General features: G+C 36.6%; 2 protein-coding genes across 4 annotated transcripts; one reads left to right on the forward strand and one right to left on the reverse strand.

The window, feature by feature from the left end:
• Positions 1-190: 190 nt before the first annotated feature.
• rpl28 (ribosomal protein L28) lies at positions 191-3,639 on the forward strand. Of its 2 annotated transcripts, none has more exons than XM_027152893.2 (5): positions 191-263; positions 969-1,060; positions 1,964-2,087; positions 2,500-2,618; positions 3,502-3,639. In XM_027152893.2, the coding sequence occupies exons 2-5, from the start codon at positions 980-982 to the stop codon at positions 3,589-3,591; spliced, it is 414 nt and encodes a 137-aa protein (XP_027008694.2). In that variant the 5' UTR covers positions 191-263; positions 969-979; the 3' UTR covers positions 3,592-3,639. The 2 variants fall into 2 exon arrangements, with proteins under 2 accessions (XP_027008694.2, XP_027008695.2); XM_027152894.2 differs by having other exon boundaries at positions 247-271.
• Positions 3,640-8,509: 4,870 nt separating this feature from the next.
• Positions 8,510-14,661, reverse strand: psmd5 (proteasome 26S subunit, non-ATPase 5). Of its 2 annotated transcripts, none has more exons than XM_027152963.2 (10): positions 14,446-14,661; positions 13,666-13,810; positions 13,133-13,246; positions 12,402-12,530; positions 12,143-12,252; positions 11,802-11,944; positions 11,505-11,696; positions 11,284-11,393; positions 10,934-11,074; positions 8,510-9,867 (listed from the first exon to the last, which is right to left on the reverse strand). In XM_027152963.2, exons 1-10 carry the CDS (start codon positions 14,616-14,618, stop codon positions 9,610-9,612), a joined length of 1,515 nt encoding a protein of 504 aa, XP_027008764.2. In that variant the 5' UTR covers positions 14,619-14,661; the 3' UTR covers positions 8,510-9,609. The 2 variants fall into 2 exon arrangements, with proteins under 2 accessions (XP_027008764.2, XP_027008765.2); XM_027152964.2 differs by having other exon boundaries at positions 13,666-13,826; positions 14,446-14,589.
• Positions 14,662-16,321: the final 1,660 nt, after the last annotated feature.

Raw genomic sequence — 16,321 nt, forward strand, 5'->3', positions numbered from 1 at the left:
AAACCTTAAAGCCGGTAATATGTAGATATCAATCCGCACAGACGCTAAATACAAATAGTTCGTCCTTCATTCCTATTCACTCAAGCCTTAAAATCTTACATGTGTAATAAAAATAAAATTAACTCTAAATTCTCAGCGTTGTATCAAGTTTTGACGAAATAAAAAGCATTCATTTGCATTTTGTATTTAGGCGCAAGGATCTATATAGTGTTCACCGGAACCGGAACTCCCTCCTTTCTCTCCCTCTTCCTCTGCTGGAAAAGGTAGCGTGGTCGGTTTGTGTTGTACTTTATCTCGTTAAAAAGCTGTTTTTTGTTGTAAAGTCGGTTGTTAGTTTAACTGTTAATCGTGTTGTAAGGTATAAAGTTTGTTATTATTAAGGTGCCGACGTTACGTCTGTAGTTTGTTAAATATTTCATGCGGTTTGCACTGAGGCCTGTTTCAGTAGCTAATAGCTAATGCTAACTAGCGCTAACGTGTTTATGGTCGCCTAAATTATTCCATGAATCCGTTTACACTCAAACTCGAATGACCCCGAAATGTTATTTTTCTTTACTGTATGCTTTGCATTTCCCACATAATTCACGGCAGTATTTGCGAATGTAGTAAGTTTTAATAACCGGTGATATTTACATTTGTCATTTAGCAGACATCCTTAGAGACTTACTATTTGTTTTTAATTTCAATTTATACAACTGAGCAATTGATGGTTAAGGGCCTTGTGCTCAGGGACCCAGCATTGACAGCTTAGTGGAGCTGGGATTCGAACTCATGACCTTCTGATCACCTTAACCACTAGACTACAACATCCCACAGCCCATTACATGGTCATCTGTTAGTGAGCAAAATGTTGTGCTGTTCCTAGACTTCTAAATGTCTAAATTTTAGAGCCGAGGAGTTTGGGTTAGTAAGTAATGCCACTGCATTGTGGTGATGTTTGTTTCATTCTCTCCTTTGCTATCATGCAGGAACCTCCATCATGTCGTCTCACCTGCAGTGGATGGTGATCAGGAACAACTCCAGCTTCCTCATCAAGAGGAACGGACAGACCTATAGCACTGTAAGTAGCCAGACTTCAACTATTTATCAACTATTTACGGTAGACAATTCATAATCTACTAATTTACAAAGTACTTGCTTTTCACATTTCAGTGTAGTCTTAATGATTGGGAAATCAGGGCAAGTGTGCGTCAGTCTTATTGAATCGTGTTATTACATTTCAGTTTCCAAAATCACTCAATCATTGTGTACAAACTAACTTGCCTTAGTATCAGTTTGTGTGTAGCATCCCAGAAGTCTCCATACTTATAGGGTAACATGTCCTATTTGTGTTCAGTGTTGGGAGGGTCATATAAATTTTATCTTTTATTATTTTAGAAAACTCCATGGTATATTTAAATAGTTTGCATGGCCATTGTAGTGCTGTGATGTACTTTGGAAATTGGTCAGAATGTTTAATGGAGTAGTAAGTGTCTTATAACAGTGAAGATTCTTTGTTAAATGTCATTTTATGTACATGGTGTTTCAACATTATTCATTTTAACCATGAATAAAGTGGATTGGCTTGAAGTGTAACCTCAATACTGTTAACATAGACACTGGGTGTTTAATAAATATGTCCAGAGTTAAGTGTAGCATGTCTTTGTAGCAACTTGCTATGATTACTGATTTGGTGTAACTTTGTAATCAAACTTTTAAACCCATGTACTGATCACCTGTGTAACTAAAGTTATAGTCTCCAGATGAGGGCAGCACACAGTCAGCATATGAACACTTGCTCAGATGGAGCTTGTTTGTCTTTTTATTATTTATTTTTTTAAAGAATGGATTATTTGTCAATGCATTACAGATCTGTAACTGTAATAACTGTTGCCAATTTTTTGTTGATGAATCCAATATTTGTGTTGATTTTGTACTTCATATTTTGCATGTTATTCGGCTCATTACGTTTGTTCTGTTTCAGGAGGCAAACAACCTGAAGGCCAGGAATGCGTTCCGCTTTAACGGCCTCATTCACCGTAAGACAGTTGGTGTAGAGCAGGGAGCTGATGGCAAGGGTATTGTTGTCGTCCTGAAGAAACGGTCAGGTAATTAGAAATTCAGTTGCACTGGTGTTGATTGTGAATTGGTGCAAATTGAATCAATGGCTTTTCTGTTTTTATTTTGCTGTAAGTTGTCAGTTAATATGTTGGAGCAGTTAAACACACGTGCATAGTTTAACTAGTCTGAAACGTGTTGGATAACAGTGAGAAAATGGCTGGTTTGTGTAATGAGTTCAAATTTTGTCTAACCACTGTGTTCATGGACATCTTGCACTTTAGCCATAGTTTGATGACAAAGCTCTTGTCCACCATTTAATGAATTTTATTATTATTATTATTATTTTTTTTTTGGTGGACCTTTTGAAGATGTTAGGGTTGTTGGGTAGGACTTTGTTGCTGTATAGTGTTGGAGTAATGTTTATTTCATGAATGTTTTATTTTCATGAACTTTGCTCAGGCCATCGCAAACCTGCAAAAGCGTACGAGAGGATCACGATCAACAAGAACTCTCGCTCCACTCTGAACAGCCTAAGGAACATCATCCGCAAAAACAAGTACAGGAAGGACCTCTGCATGGTGAGGACAGTTTCTTTGTACTGGATGTGTGGCCTGGAAAAACCCATTAATATTGGCAGATTTACAGATTTCTACTTCAGAAAGTTTGTAAAACTACAGGGCTTGCCGAACTGAGATTTTTCTCAGTTTCAGCCTTAAAGTTTGGTCACCAATACAGTGAAGAGAGAATTGCTCTTGAAGATTTAAAAAAGCTCCTGAAACATACCCCATGTCTACATGCTTCTACATTTATAATCCAACATGTGTATAGGAAAATGACATGCATTTAAATGACTAAACTGTTATACAATTTAATGTTTAAATTTAATCACTTTAAGAGCACCCATCATATCAGAAGTTTCATGGCAAGTGTATGGCAAATTTTAAGCATGCTACATTTAAACCCATGCCTCACTGTAGTCTTATCCGTACACTACTGGTGAAATAATTCCTGATTAGTCTGGTCAGTTCTGTTGACTTAACTCAATCAAAATCTAAATAATTATTTTAACTACACAGACAATGGCGGACACAGTGCTTTTTTGACAATGTGACTGCGTCCCTCTCACGAACACGTGGTGTTTAGTGAGAATCACACTCGGAGAGCAAGATTTTAAGAGATCTCCAGACAGTAACTATGTTGCTGCTGGCTAAGTGCACAATATTACTGACATTTTTTTTTTTCTTGGTATTTTGTTACAATGTTTGAGGTTTTTTGAGATGTTGAAGTGCGTTTTGGGCAGAAACACTTTTTTTCGTATCTAAAGACTTTTTTTTTTCTTTTCACTTTTCATGAGTTTATTAACCATTTTACTCTTTAATGTTTTTTGAACAGGAATTGATTGCTCCCTTGATTTTGATTGGACTTGATCAAATTGGAATTTTATTTCTATCTTTCTTTTAGGCTGCCCTGAGGCGGGCCAGCGCTATCCTAAAGAGTCAGAAGCCTGTAGTGGTGAAGAAGAAGCGCTCCAGAGCCGCCAAGAGTGCATAAACATGTGCGCACACATCACAAATGCTTAATAAAAAGATTTTGGTCAAATATCCTGCTCTGGCTCTTATTTCTTGATGAATATGGAAGAACATTTTAATCCTGTCAAAAGCACACAACACTTTCACAAGTTTGTGATGTGTTTAAATAGAGGTTGTCCATTCGAAAAAGTGGAAACAAGCTTTTTGTTGTGCTTGAAAATATAAAAGGTTTAAAAAACATATAATCCAGGATGTAGGCAACTCTGTTGCATTTGACTAAATATAATATTACTATATATAATGTCTTGCACAATAAACAATGTTAAAACAAAATTCTGCCCTACTGTACCCTAATAGCAAATTACTGTAGTAAATGTACTGTGGCTTCATTATTTGATTGCGTTCAGTTTTGCTACTGAAATCTGAAAATTGTTTCTGTTAGAAATCCAAGTCTAATTTCTAATCTGATAGCATTGTGGCTGCAAGGCATGTTAGGTTGGAGGGAAAGGCCAAATCAAACCTGTGAACCCTTCTGGGTCAGAGCAGAACATTATATTTAGCAGCTAAGTTTCTTGGATGGTTTTCCTTTGGCACAGCACTGGGGAATAAGAGTTACAGGTTCAAACAAGACTGCCTGTGCATTTAGCTAGTTTTTACCACACAGCCCCAGCCAATAATGTTGAACTGCAAACTGATAACTATAATGTAATGACAGCAGAACTGTAGATTTTATTCCGCCAACAGGGTCATTAAGAACCACTCTAATGAGGTGCATGTAGGAGGGGACACTGACCTGTCTGGTTAGATCAGGAACCGTGAAAATCCTACCAATAGTCTTTAGGTTGCCTGCAGCCAAATAAAGGCAAGTTAAGTAGGTTGGGTAGCATGTAGAAACTAAAAGACAGGACCAGTGGTTGGGGTTTTCTTAATGGTCCATTTGATAGTTCTAGCTTTTGGGATTCTGTTTTTATTTTTTCTCCACCCCCAGAACCGGGTGATGCTGTTGAGGAATTAAATGTTGTGGCTTAAGTGGTATGTTGACATTGCAGTTCTTTTTAGAGGAACGAGAAGGATGAATGTTTAGTTTTATAATTGATATATGATTAAACGTGCACACATGGGCCCAGTGATGAGGACCATTGCTGCTCCAGATCCAGAATTTTTGCCTCAGTACTCAGTGTTACCAGGATTTGCTTCAGATTATATGTGAGCATGGCCAGGGAAAAGTGCTACTGAAGATGACTTAATAAATTTGATAATGATTCTGGGATGTTTTATGGTTAGAACTGGACTATATCCCACTAACGCTAGCTGTGCTCCGATTCAGACATATCTCAGTCACATAGCATGATTGATCTCTTTGTGTGAGAGAAATGTGTGTGCTCAGAAGTCACATTTTTGATCAGGCCCTGTGTCAGATCAATGGTGTGTGTGTGTGTGTGTGTGTGTGAGAGTGTGTGATGGAATTTGTATTCTGAGCTGTGAGCTTTGAATCAGACACACTGCACATTTGGAACTGAAAGCCACAATCTTTCTCTTGATGTTGGTGTCCTGCATGGATGCCATGTATCTGCTGCGGGCCATGTGTTTGTGTGTATGTATGGGTGTGTATTGCCGTGCATTTGAACTGCAGGACATGATCCACGCTCTAATAGAGGAGAACATCCATCTACATGACCAGCTGGAGAACCTCACAGCTGCACTGAGAGAACTGAGGCAGCTTCTGCTTCATCACAGCTCTGGTATCTATCCATTTCTTTGTATTTCAGGTCTTACTGAGTTAAATATCTAAGGTGAATGTTATGGTGATTTTTATTTGCTTCCAAATACCAGGACAACATGGTATATGACAACACATGACGTGTTTAGAAATCACAAACTCGCTCTTAGCCTCATTAATTTATCAGTAATTCAGCTTTCCTGGATGTGCATTTCTATAACACATAAATGGGATGTGTGGGACCTGCACCATAGCCTTCATTATTTTATTATTTCCATAACTTCTTTACTATAGATTATTTTAATAACTTCATTATTATACACCTGTTTATTTATGCAGTCCAGTCAGCCATACATGTGGCAGCAGAACATCTGCATACAATCATGCAGATACAGGTCAAGAAATTCAGTTACTAACATCAACATGTTCATAAGGGGAAAAAAAGTGTGATATTAATACTTTTAACTGCGGCACGGTTGTTACCAGATGGGCTGGTTGGAGTATTTCAGAAATATCCTTTTTATTCTGAATGGTGCAAAAACCAAACACACATTGAGTGAGTGAATGTTCAGGAAAATGGCCAGTGTTAAGCTTCAAGCTGTTGCAAAGAATAAATAATTACTCTTTACAACCGTGGTGATCAAATAAATCAAGCCATCAGCTGGATGGTTTAAAACTGCAAAAGACCATGCTGGGTTACCACCCAAAATGTGTGTGTCTGTTCTGGTGTTTTTTGTGTGTGAATATTACCTGAAGCTCCTGTATCTGATTAGATAACTTCAAGTTCTAATAAAGTGGATGGTGTGCATATATCAGTATAACTTTTCTGATGCAGTTATTCCAGGTATTATTATTATTATTATTATTATTATTATTATTATTATTATTATTATTATTATTATGTGAGTTTAGTATTGTATTTGAATTTTGATGCTCTGGAGGCCAGGTTCAAGGTGAAAAGATGATGCTCCAGTTCTTGTCTTTTAGGTGACAGTCATGAACATGAACTTAACTTGCAGCATCGTTGGCAAGAATGGTCACAACACAGTAAGTGTGTTTATGCCACAACAATAAAACTGGATATTTGTTTTTGTTTTTTCAGATACTATATTTCTACATTCATGCCTCATTGCCTTCCGCAATACTTTGAGTTCATATATACAGTATATGACATATGCTTTCTTGATTTATTTTCTTTACTAATTTCTAGTGATTCAAACAAGTAGCTCACTTGCTGAATGTTTTTTCCCTCGGCTGCCCCAGTTAGGCGTCTCCACAGTGAATCACTGATCCATGTTTGATTTGGTACAGGTTTTACATTAGATGCCCTTCCTGTTACCACCCTCCCATTTTTATCTGGGCTTGGGACAGATTTAAGAGCAGCGATTTAAACCCACACTACTGTATGTGTACTGACTAAAAATGTTTTCAGACAATTTTAAAATGATAGTTTTCAATAAAACACTGCTATTTAAAAACCTGTTCTGAGGTTATGATTTGAATTTTTACTCTTCAAACTTATGTAAAAAGCAGCAATCAGACATGACAGCAGACATATGGCATTAAATTATGTACAAGAAGCATGTGGGTGTATGTAGGGGATTGAGTAAGAGGGGTTAATGAGCTTGACAAGACGATTATATCCTTAGATCTTTCTGTGTTCTGGAGATCTTCTGTGCTTTTAATTGATTATGAAATCAAGGGGAATACATATTCTTGTCTATTATATATACAATATAAATAAAATGGCTGATGCTTTAAAATGTTCAGTCTGTTAGAAAACTGTTAAACTATTGAATTGATTAGTGTCTACAGTATACTGTGACATTCTGTCACTGTGTAGAAACAGCTGCTGTGTCGCTGTAATGGGTTATCTGCAAACCCTTATCAATACAACCCACAAAAAGCCTAGAGGGAACTAATCGGTAAACCTCACTCTGTCCAAATCCATTAGCAATCCTGTACATTCAGGCTGTATCTACTAGCACTGTTAAATTACCTTCACTGTTTGCTATTATACATACTTTAAAGAAAATGCTATATTGTCACAGAATGTTATACAGTATGTACATTTTTGTAGTTGCATTTGTACAGACAGTTATGAATGTAGTTGTTTAAATCACCTTACAGTGTTATTTTAAGTGCTAATATTGAGCACTTTCTCAGTATATGGGATCATTAAATTGGGACTAAACATCAAGGAATTCGTTAAATGTTATTGCAAATTTACAGCGTTTCTTAAAGATCTGCTGGTGTGGTGTGATTTCGGTTTGTCCTGTTAAACATACTTTTTGTGAATTTTTAAATATTACCGTAAAGACGAGATCATTTTAAAGTCAAATATTACAAAAATAGAACAGTTTTTTTCAGTTTTGGTTCTCACCAGTGAGTGTATTTTTTCTTGCAGATGTCAGTCCAGAGACTCGTGTGTTTTTGGAGCATGCGCTGTGTGGACACGAGCTTCATGGATTTGCCATTTCAACCACTGACCCCCTGCCAACAATCCTCACATTTATCTTTATTATTCTAACACATCTATTGCTATAAGGAAAGCTCTATACTGTATATATATATATACTGTGAGTATATATATATATATATATACTGTGAGTATATATATATATATATATATATATATATATATATATATATATATATATATATATATATATATATAATATAAAACTATCATTTATTAAAGAGTCTCTTTGTTATATTAGTTGTATCTGTTATTTTGTAGCTATGTTTATATATAAATTTAAGAATACTGAACAATATTGAACTATAACTTCTTTGTAATATCTTGGTAATTTGTATTGTTTGCAGCACTTTTTTAAAATGCAAATTTCTTATAGATATGCTTCTTTACTGAAACATATTAAGCATTTACTGTACAGTAATATGATAATGTTACATTATTTAGAATTAAATTCAGGTTTTAAAGTTTGATTACAGAAATACTGTACTGTAAGCACTATAAATAAAATATAAACTGTAGCTGATATACAGTACTGAACTTACATTACTGTTGTTTTGGCATGAAGTTTGTGTCCCAAAAGTCTCCATACACAGTGGAAATAAACAATTTTTGGCCAAATGTTATCCAAAATTATTCATACTCAGTTTTTTTTTTTTTTGAAAAGATAGTCATTAAGATTGCTAAAGAAGTTTCTAAATCTATATATTCTGGTGATCAGGAAAGAGGATTTTCAGTAAATCCTAAATGTTCAAAACTATCATTTTATTCTTTATTACGAGCAGGTAATATATAAACACCGGATTGAAATACAAGAAAGATCAACAACGATACAAAAATGAATGTATTCAATTTAGTGCAAGAGATAAAACATAGTTTATAATTTTTTTTTAACGCACAGCAGGTGTTCCCTCTTGGAACGTTTGGTAACACTAATAAGATGTATTAGTTGTGTGTTCACCATTTGTGATGTCATTTTTCAAGAACATGAGTTCACTCTAGCAAGTGACCATGTACAGTTTTTCCAAAATTCTATAAACCTCATACAAGCCAAACTGTTTTACGGTGCATCAAAAATTCTACATCTTAGGAATGAATAAGTCAGTAACCTGGGGAAAGACACATCTGGGTCATTAATGTACATATTTATAACTGATAGCTCATAGAAAACTGCACACTGCAGGATAACACAGTTACCAACATTTTTTGTCTCTTTAACCAGAGAAAGAAAAAACCCTGTTTAGGAACGACTTTCAGACCTTTTAGTCTGTATATTTAAACTGTGTGTGTTCACATAGGTTACGCTTTTACTAGTTGGATTAATTAGCATACATAGACTACAATCTTTTTTAGAATCAGGAAAACATAAAAAATAAACAAAGATAGTTAATATTTTTTAGGTGTGATGTTTAGACAACACTGTGGCTTAAAGCCAAACGTGGGCCAATGACGTCTCATTGGTACAAACATGATGGGTTTCCTCACACTAATCTAGAAAAGGACACACTATGCCCAGTGGGCTAGCTAATTGATTTATGGTTTATCAAGCCCTGAATAATTTAATACCAGAATAAACCATTATAAGTGTATTTATTTGTGTGTTGGGTGCTAAAAAATAGAAGTTGATGAGAGAAAAGAATTGAGAAGATTTTGCATAATTCTTTACTGTAGAATTGGTTTGTAGTTGTAGTATAGAATCTTCTGGATCCAACTTGAGTTAAATGGCAGTGAGTTATGCATCAAACTTGCAAAGGTATTAAAAAGTCACTTACTACTGTGAATGTGGTGATAGAAGAAAATTGAACAACCTGAATGAATGTTAATCAATGTTTGGCTTTTTTTAATCAATCTGCTCCCTCGGTGGTGACAGTGGCTATGGCACTGACGTAGTAGGGCCCTTCCCTTAGGTAAGTTTTCAGCTTTAAATAATTTTGAGCACCAAAGATTTCTTGTGTGCTAGATGAGCTTAACAGAGCCCTGACAAGCTCAAATTTACAGTCTTTTGCCTCCTTCCCTTTACTAACGGAGCGCTCCACCACCCATTCAGCAAATCCAGGAGATGACATCATCAATCGCTGACCCCAGGCCTGGCATGCAACCGCCTGTGGTTAAAAATACAAGAAAAGATTATGGGTATATTAAGTTGGTTTACTGTTTGGCATATAATAAAACCATCAAATATGTACAGGGCTAAATATGAAACAAATCAGAATAATGGTCTTTTAATCACCTGTTCACTGAAATTGTGTAGAAATCTTTTCCCTTTAGCTGTGTCCCAAATCATGTGCTACACACTACGTTCATACACGAGGCACTGTGCCATTTTTGTTCTGACAATGCAGTGTAAATTGTGGGCCTAATGTCCAATCAGTTCAAATTGCAGCAGCTGGACATTTGGCCAAAAATTTCTAAGGCACATTCCAAATTGCAAATTTTGGTCTCTTTGGTGGACAAGGCAGCTTCTCTACAACATCAGCAAGATTCTGCCATTTCTATCCACACGGGCTGCTCGGGTACTTGTTCAGTCTTTTGTCATTTTGAGACTGGATAGCTGCAACTTTCTGCTATCTACCTCTGAACGCAATTGGTCCTCTGCAAAGGATCCAAAATGCTGCTGTATGTCACTTGTACTTTTTACCCCCATAAAAAAATGGGAACTATAATTTCTCCCAACAGAGTTTTAGGTGATCATTGAACCAATGCTGATGTATTCATTGATAAAGACGTCAATGCACATTTGTAAGTCTCTCTGGATAAGGGCGTCTTCCAACTGCCATAAACATAAATGTAGAGTAGGTGTAGTGAAATGAAATGCATACTGTGACAATTGGGACACAACTTAAGGATAATTAAAATACACAAGATGCCTCTAGTCACAGTTTAGAGTGCCACAGCAATTTGAGTCCACAACAGAATGGCTTCAGAAAAACAAAATCTGCCTTTTGGAGTGGCCAAGTCAGATCCCAGACCTCAACCCAATAGAGATGTTATGGATTGACTTGAAGAAGGCCATGCACATGAGACGTCCAAAGGATATGACAGAGCTAAAGCAGTTCAAGATTTTATTCCTTGTGTTTTTCAAGTTAATACTTTAACAATTTTAGCTTGTTTAAATCATGGTTAGTAACCTAGTTTAACACACTTTAGATAGCAGAAACACAGACTTACAGTGAATATGCGTACTGTGCTGCAGTGTAACTCAGGGAATGGCTGGGTGCTGATGTTCCTGATCATTTCCAATGGCTCTGAGCTCAAAGAGCAGAACCATGACTCCGTTAGCGACAACAGGTCATCCGTCTGCTGCTCCACCTGCACAACACGCATACACGCGCACATTCTAACACTGGTCCTTCTTTGCCATTATGGCAGAGAACAACCAGAAAGATCAACGGCTTCTTTTTCTTTACTCTCGACTAAAGAGCAGGGCCATTTATGGATTTTTGTTACATGTTCTTTTACACAGAGTTTTACAGATCTGAACTAGGCTAACACACACACACAGACACACATATACATACTGGCAGTGTGAGTAGCTGAGCAATGGCCTCCAGACTCCTCACTCTGAGTTCAGTAGCTCCATCTTTGGCTAACCGACTCATTTGCTTTAGCACCTTGTTAAACTGTTCACCTAAGAAACAGAGTGGGAGATCATAAAACAGAACAAGAAGATAAGACTTTCACCAGAAACTACACCACTTTTATGCAGCAAAGTCTGTGACAAACACACACGCAAACAAACCTGTTTTATGCAGGACTTGTTTGCCCTCAACAGTGCCTCCCAGCACTCCCAGTGTATCAAGGGCAACGGGTATCTGTGAGGGATCAGAGGACATTGCCATGGCAAACACCATGCTGAGGAATGCTGGGTAATTCTCACACACCTGCTGGGGACTATCCATGATGGCCAGATTACCAAAGAATTTTACCAAGCCTGCATGTACACACACACACACACACACACACACAAATGCTAGAAGAAATGCACTTTGTTGTATTCTAAATTCATTTAAATATGCATTAATGCATATACACAAACCTGGCAGGTACAAACTGGAGAAAGGATCGGAGTCTGCAGCCACAATCATGTTAGATAGTTTATCCATGATTCCCTGCTGTGCCAGGTACTGACGGCCATGTTGGCTCCGAGCCAGACTGGTGACCATCTCTATAGCCGTTGCTCTAAATGTTTGAGAGATCTGATCTAAGTAAATCATTTGTTTTCAATCATGTTATTTAATTCAAAAGATTTTTATACACACTCTTTTGAACTTTCTAAGTTATTGTTTATTCCAATATTGTCTGGTCTACTGGTGCTACTTTCCTTAACTAATACACACCAAAGTGTAACAAAGTGTACATGAAGTGTGTGTGTGTTACCTGATTAGAACATCATCTCCAGTCAGTTCCTCAAGAAGTTTAGTGACAAAGCCGTTGCTGGCACAGTAACCCAATGAGACAGGGGACACAGATGAAATCTCTACCACCAGCTGCATACAGACATACACACATTATATTATATATATACACAAAGTGTGATATGTACATGTCCATGTGAGTGCACAAGTACACAGAGAGATATCATGGTCACAACACACACACACAACAGTGTCTGTGGACCAGTGGATGGATGCCTCACCTCATACACTCTGTATCTGACAATGTCACTCATTGCCATCACGTCTTTGAGCTTGTTTAACAAATCGGAGCGGAACAGAGTGTCAAGCCCTGTCTTTGTGTTGCACAGCTTGCTGAGGGCAGATATCACCTGAAAGAAAAATATAAAGAAAAATACCGTGACTGTAAGTGAACTGCTTCAGGAAAAAAAAATAGAACTAAGAAAAGAAACGACTTTTCAAAAACTGAACTAGTCATTCAACCAAGGTATCTTATAGCACTCAGGTTATTTAACTACTAGCTCCATATCCACACATTTAAAGTGGATCATTATTCTAGGACTTGGAACTGCATCTGAATTCTGTTTAACTCTTCAAATAAGGTATGTGTAATTTAACACAAAAAAGATACTGTATAATAGAGCATGCAATGGAAAATCAAGAATGTAGGCACAAGGTATTGTCTCATTTTAGGCAAAATGGTTAAGTAAAGCTAAATCTGACAATTCAAAACTGTTAACTAATTTCCTATCATTTAATGTGAGTGTCTATAAATATTCTTATGTTTTTTTAGACACGGGTTCCAATTCCAGGGTAGTATGTTGTGAGTCATGAGTATTTTGTCTTTTGGTATATTTAAATATCATATGTTCAAAAATGAGGACATTTGAAAAAGCAAAAACACCTAAAACTGAATCTAAACTTAAATAAGAAAGTCTTCAGGAACAACAACACAAAAAATTTCCCACCATACCTCTTTAGATACACCTATACTTTCTGCCCCCATGCACTGGATCACATCTTGTAGAATCTCAGGATTATTCATCACCTGTGCTATCCCCTCTGCATTGCCGACCACACGCCCAATCTAAAAAAAATTAACAGGTTCATGAAAACAGTTTCCAGAACAGATAACAGATAGAACATGCAGAACACCTCTTTCAGCTCCTTATAACCATCTGCATATTATGTTCATAGCGCACACACACACATCTGTAAATTACTTCTATATTACCACTTTATTTAACTCATTTAAATCTAGTAAAAACTGTATATCCTGCACTTGCTGCTATTGCATTCTGGTTAGACCTAAACTGCATTTTGTTGCCTTGTACATGTGCATGTGTAATGACAACAAAGTTGAATCTAATCTAATCTAATCTAATATAGTGTTATTTATGTCTGTACTTTTGAGAGTCACAAAAAGCTGGAACCAAATTCCTTGTGTGTGTGTGTGAACACACTTGACCAATAAATCTGATTCTGATTCTGATATACACTACCGACCTGAGTGAGAGCGAGCACTTTGACAGAATTATCTGGATGGTTAAGTCCACTCTGAAGCTCCGTCTTACAGTCGCGAGCCAGCTGGACAGGATCTAATACCTCCAAGACTCGTCCCAGGATCTCCACACATACTTCTATCTGCTCCCTATAAACACACACAGCTGTCATGTTTGAACCAATGAGTGCTAAAGCAGAACAAACATCACTTAATAGAGATTAATGATTAATTCACTTAAACTCAGATATTCGCTGTAAAACGGATTGTAAATAATGACTTCTCCTTATGTATTACACAGGTCCAAAAGAGACTTTTACACCACTATGTAGTCACTGATCACATTTAACAGAGAGCTGAATCCCAAATGAATCCCTGTGAGCAACAGAGCACTTGGTAGGGTATGAGACTGCTTCTATAAACTATAAACATGGTGTACTACATGTTTAAAAGAGACCATTTTGTGCACTACATGTTAATATTATTATAGGGATAAATGTTACTATATACATATACATAGTTTATGGGACTTTTTTCTGTTTGCTGCATTCAGTACAAATTAAACACTGACGCCTGTCACACCCTCATTAACACACTGTGACCAACAGGGAATAAAATAATAGTCGCTACAACCTTTAAAGTTTATTAGCGGTCCAATAATGTTTCGTCAGACTTAGCATTGAAGTTTTTATATATAAACAGGACTGTAACTCTGTGCTTCGCAGCTCAAACCGAATACTGAACCATTTGGACATTTGCTCTGACTCAGCTTTCTGTAAACATACTTATCATTTGTGTTCAGCATCGAGAAAATGATTCCCAGCTGCGCGACGGATAAAGTTTCCCTCAAAGAGCTAACAGGAGTCGCGAAAACAGCCGTCCTAAGGCTTCTGAGTCCCTCAGCCGGATCCTCCACTTCGGCTATTTCTGCTAGCAAACTTTCAATGGCGGCCGCCATGTTGCTCAACTGCGTCAGTTTGGCCCCGCCCCTCTTTGTGAGCAATCGGACATAGATGAGATGCACTTATTTCCAGGGATTTCAGAACAGCGTAACCGGTATTGCGTCATCGGGTGGGCGTGGCCTATTTCATAATCTAACCACATAGATAACTATATATCTGTGATCCGACCCCATAGAATGCGATTTCTAGTTTTTTTTTTGTTCGTTCCAACGGTCAGACATGTATTTATCATTAAGTCCAGAGGAAATTTAAGGTTTTGATATTAAGATAATCTACTTTTTCACAATACAATGCATAGTGCTAGTAGGTGTAAGTTTATTACTTACATTCTTCCACTTTCTTACCTTATAGTCTACTGCATGCAACACTGCTACAATGGTGTGACTATAGACATTCATTTAAACATTTAAATTGTATTGGTTTATTAAATATGATACACAAAGCAATTTGCAGGTGGAAGCAAATCACAAATTTGAGAGGAACATAATGTGAAAGTTAGATAGTTGAGGTGCCAAAGACTGTTAAACCTTTTATTTATTCTTTTCCCGCAATTAAATAAGTATGTAATAGAGTCACATAAGCAAAAAAACAAAACAAAGTTTGACTTTGAGGCTGAATTTGTGTGTTACACTGCCAAGCTAACTGGTGACATCCTTCCAGGACTGTCAGCTGAGTTAACCATTAAAAAAAGGAGTTTAGAGTCCCTGCAACTTGTCCATGACTAACGTCTCTGTTTATCACTTGGGAATCTACAAACAGATTCAGATTCAGATTATTTTATTTAATACCATGTCAGCAATCAAAAGCTATTTTCATGGCAAAAATTCCATTATAAAAACACAAATGTCATATAAATACAATAAAAACAAAACAAATATAAACAGCAAGTCATATTATACTTTTTTAAAAATTAACATACGATAAAAAAAACCCAAAACCTTTTCAGGCATTATGTCATTACATATGTCCTAACCTTCCTATTTTCCCTGGGTCTTTTTGACCCGGCTGGAAGGTTTTAATGTGTCATAACTTGGGGTTTCTTCAATATATTTGCCTGAAATTTACCAGGATTGTTCCAAATTATGAACTTTGCAAGTAAAATTAATTTTGTCTATTTTCATTGAACTATGTGTTCAGACCAATATATATTTTGCGTTTTGGATCCGTTTGGGTCATTTTGAGTGAAAGAAAAGAAAAATCCAAACATTTGTAAATATTTCATACTTTTGATATGCCTTTTTGATATGAAGGATGTCGTAGCTCAGTGGTTAAGGTGTTGGGCTACTGAATGGAAGGGCATAAGTTTGCATTACAGGTACACTAAGCTGCCACTGCTGGGCCCCTGAGCAAGGCACCTAACCCTCAATTGCTCAGTTGTATAAATGAAATGTAAAAAAAATAAATGTAAGTCACTCTGGATAAGGGTGTCTGCTAAACACTGTAAATGTAAATATATGTGGACCATTCATCATAGGCCCAGTGGACTGCAAAAGTGTAAAAAACGTACAGTAGCAAGTCTGACGTTCTCGTGGCTCCCTCTTGTGGACAATACTTATAAGTTAAACACAAACATAATTGCATCACTAAAGTTATTTATTTTCATGGAATAATGTTATTTTTTGTTTTCTTTTATATACACGAAATGACTGAGAATTTTATGTAAATTTAGACAAAACATGCACAACATGCCAGTCAACTA

Source organism: Tachysurus fulvidraco, chromosome 21 (genome assembly GCF_022655615.1).
Source record: "Tachysurus fulvidraco isolate hzauxx_2018 chromosome 21, HZAU_PFXX_2.0, whole genome shotgun sequence".
In the NCBI taxonomy this organism is placed as follows: Eukaryota; Metazoa; Chordata; class Actinopteri; order Siluriformes; family Bagridae; genus Tachysurus; species Tachysurus fulvidraco.

Excerpts from the sequence above, each read along its gene's own strand:
- psmd5 (XM_027152963.2), bottom strand. The coding sequence starts at position 14,618 with ATGGCGGCCGCCATTGAAAGTTTGCTAGCAGAAATAGCCGAAGTGGAG. Across the intron at positions 11,697-11,801 it reads CTCCAGTTTGTACCTGCCAG|GCTTGGTAAAATTCTTTGGT; the intron begins GTTTGTGTATAT and ends GTGTACATGCAG. Across the intron at positions 9,868-10,933 it reads GCACAGTACGCATATTCACT|GCGGTTGCATGCCAGGCCTG; the intron begins GTAAGTCTGTGT and ends TTTTAACCACAG.
- rpl28 (XM_027152893.2), top strand. The coding sequence starts at position 980 with ATGTCGTCTCACCTGCAGTGGATGGTGATCAGGAACAACTCCAGCTTC. Across the intron at positions 1,061-1,963 it reads ACGGACAGACCTATAGCACT|GAGGCAAACAACCTGAAGGC; the intron begins GTAAGTAGCCAG and ends GTTCTGTTTCAG. Across the intron at positions 2,619-3,501 it reads ACAGGAAGGACCTCTGCATG|GCTGCCCTGAGGCGGGCCAG; the intron begins GTGAGGACAGTT and ends TCTTTCTTTTAG.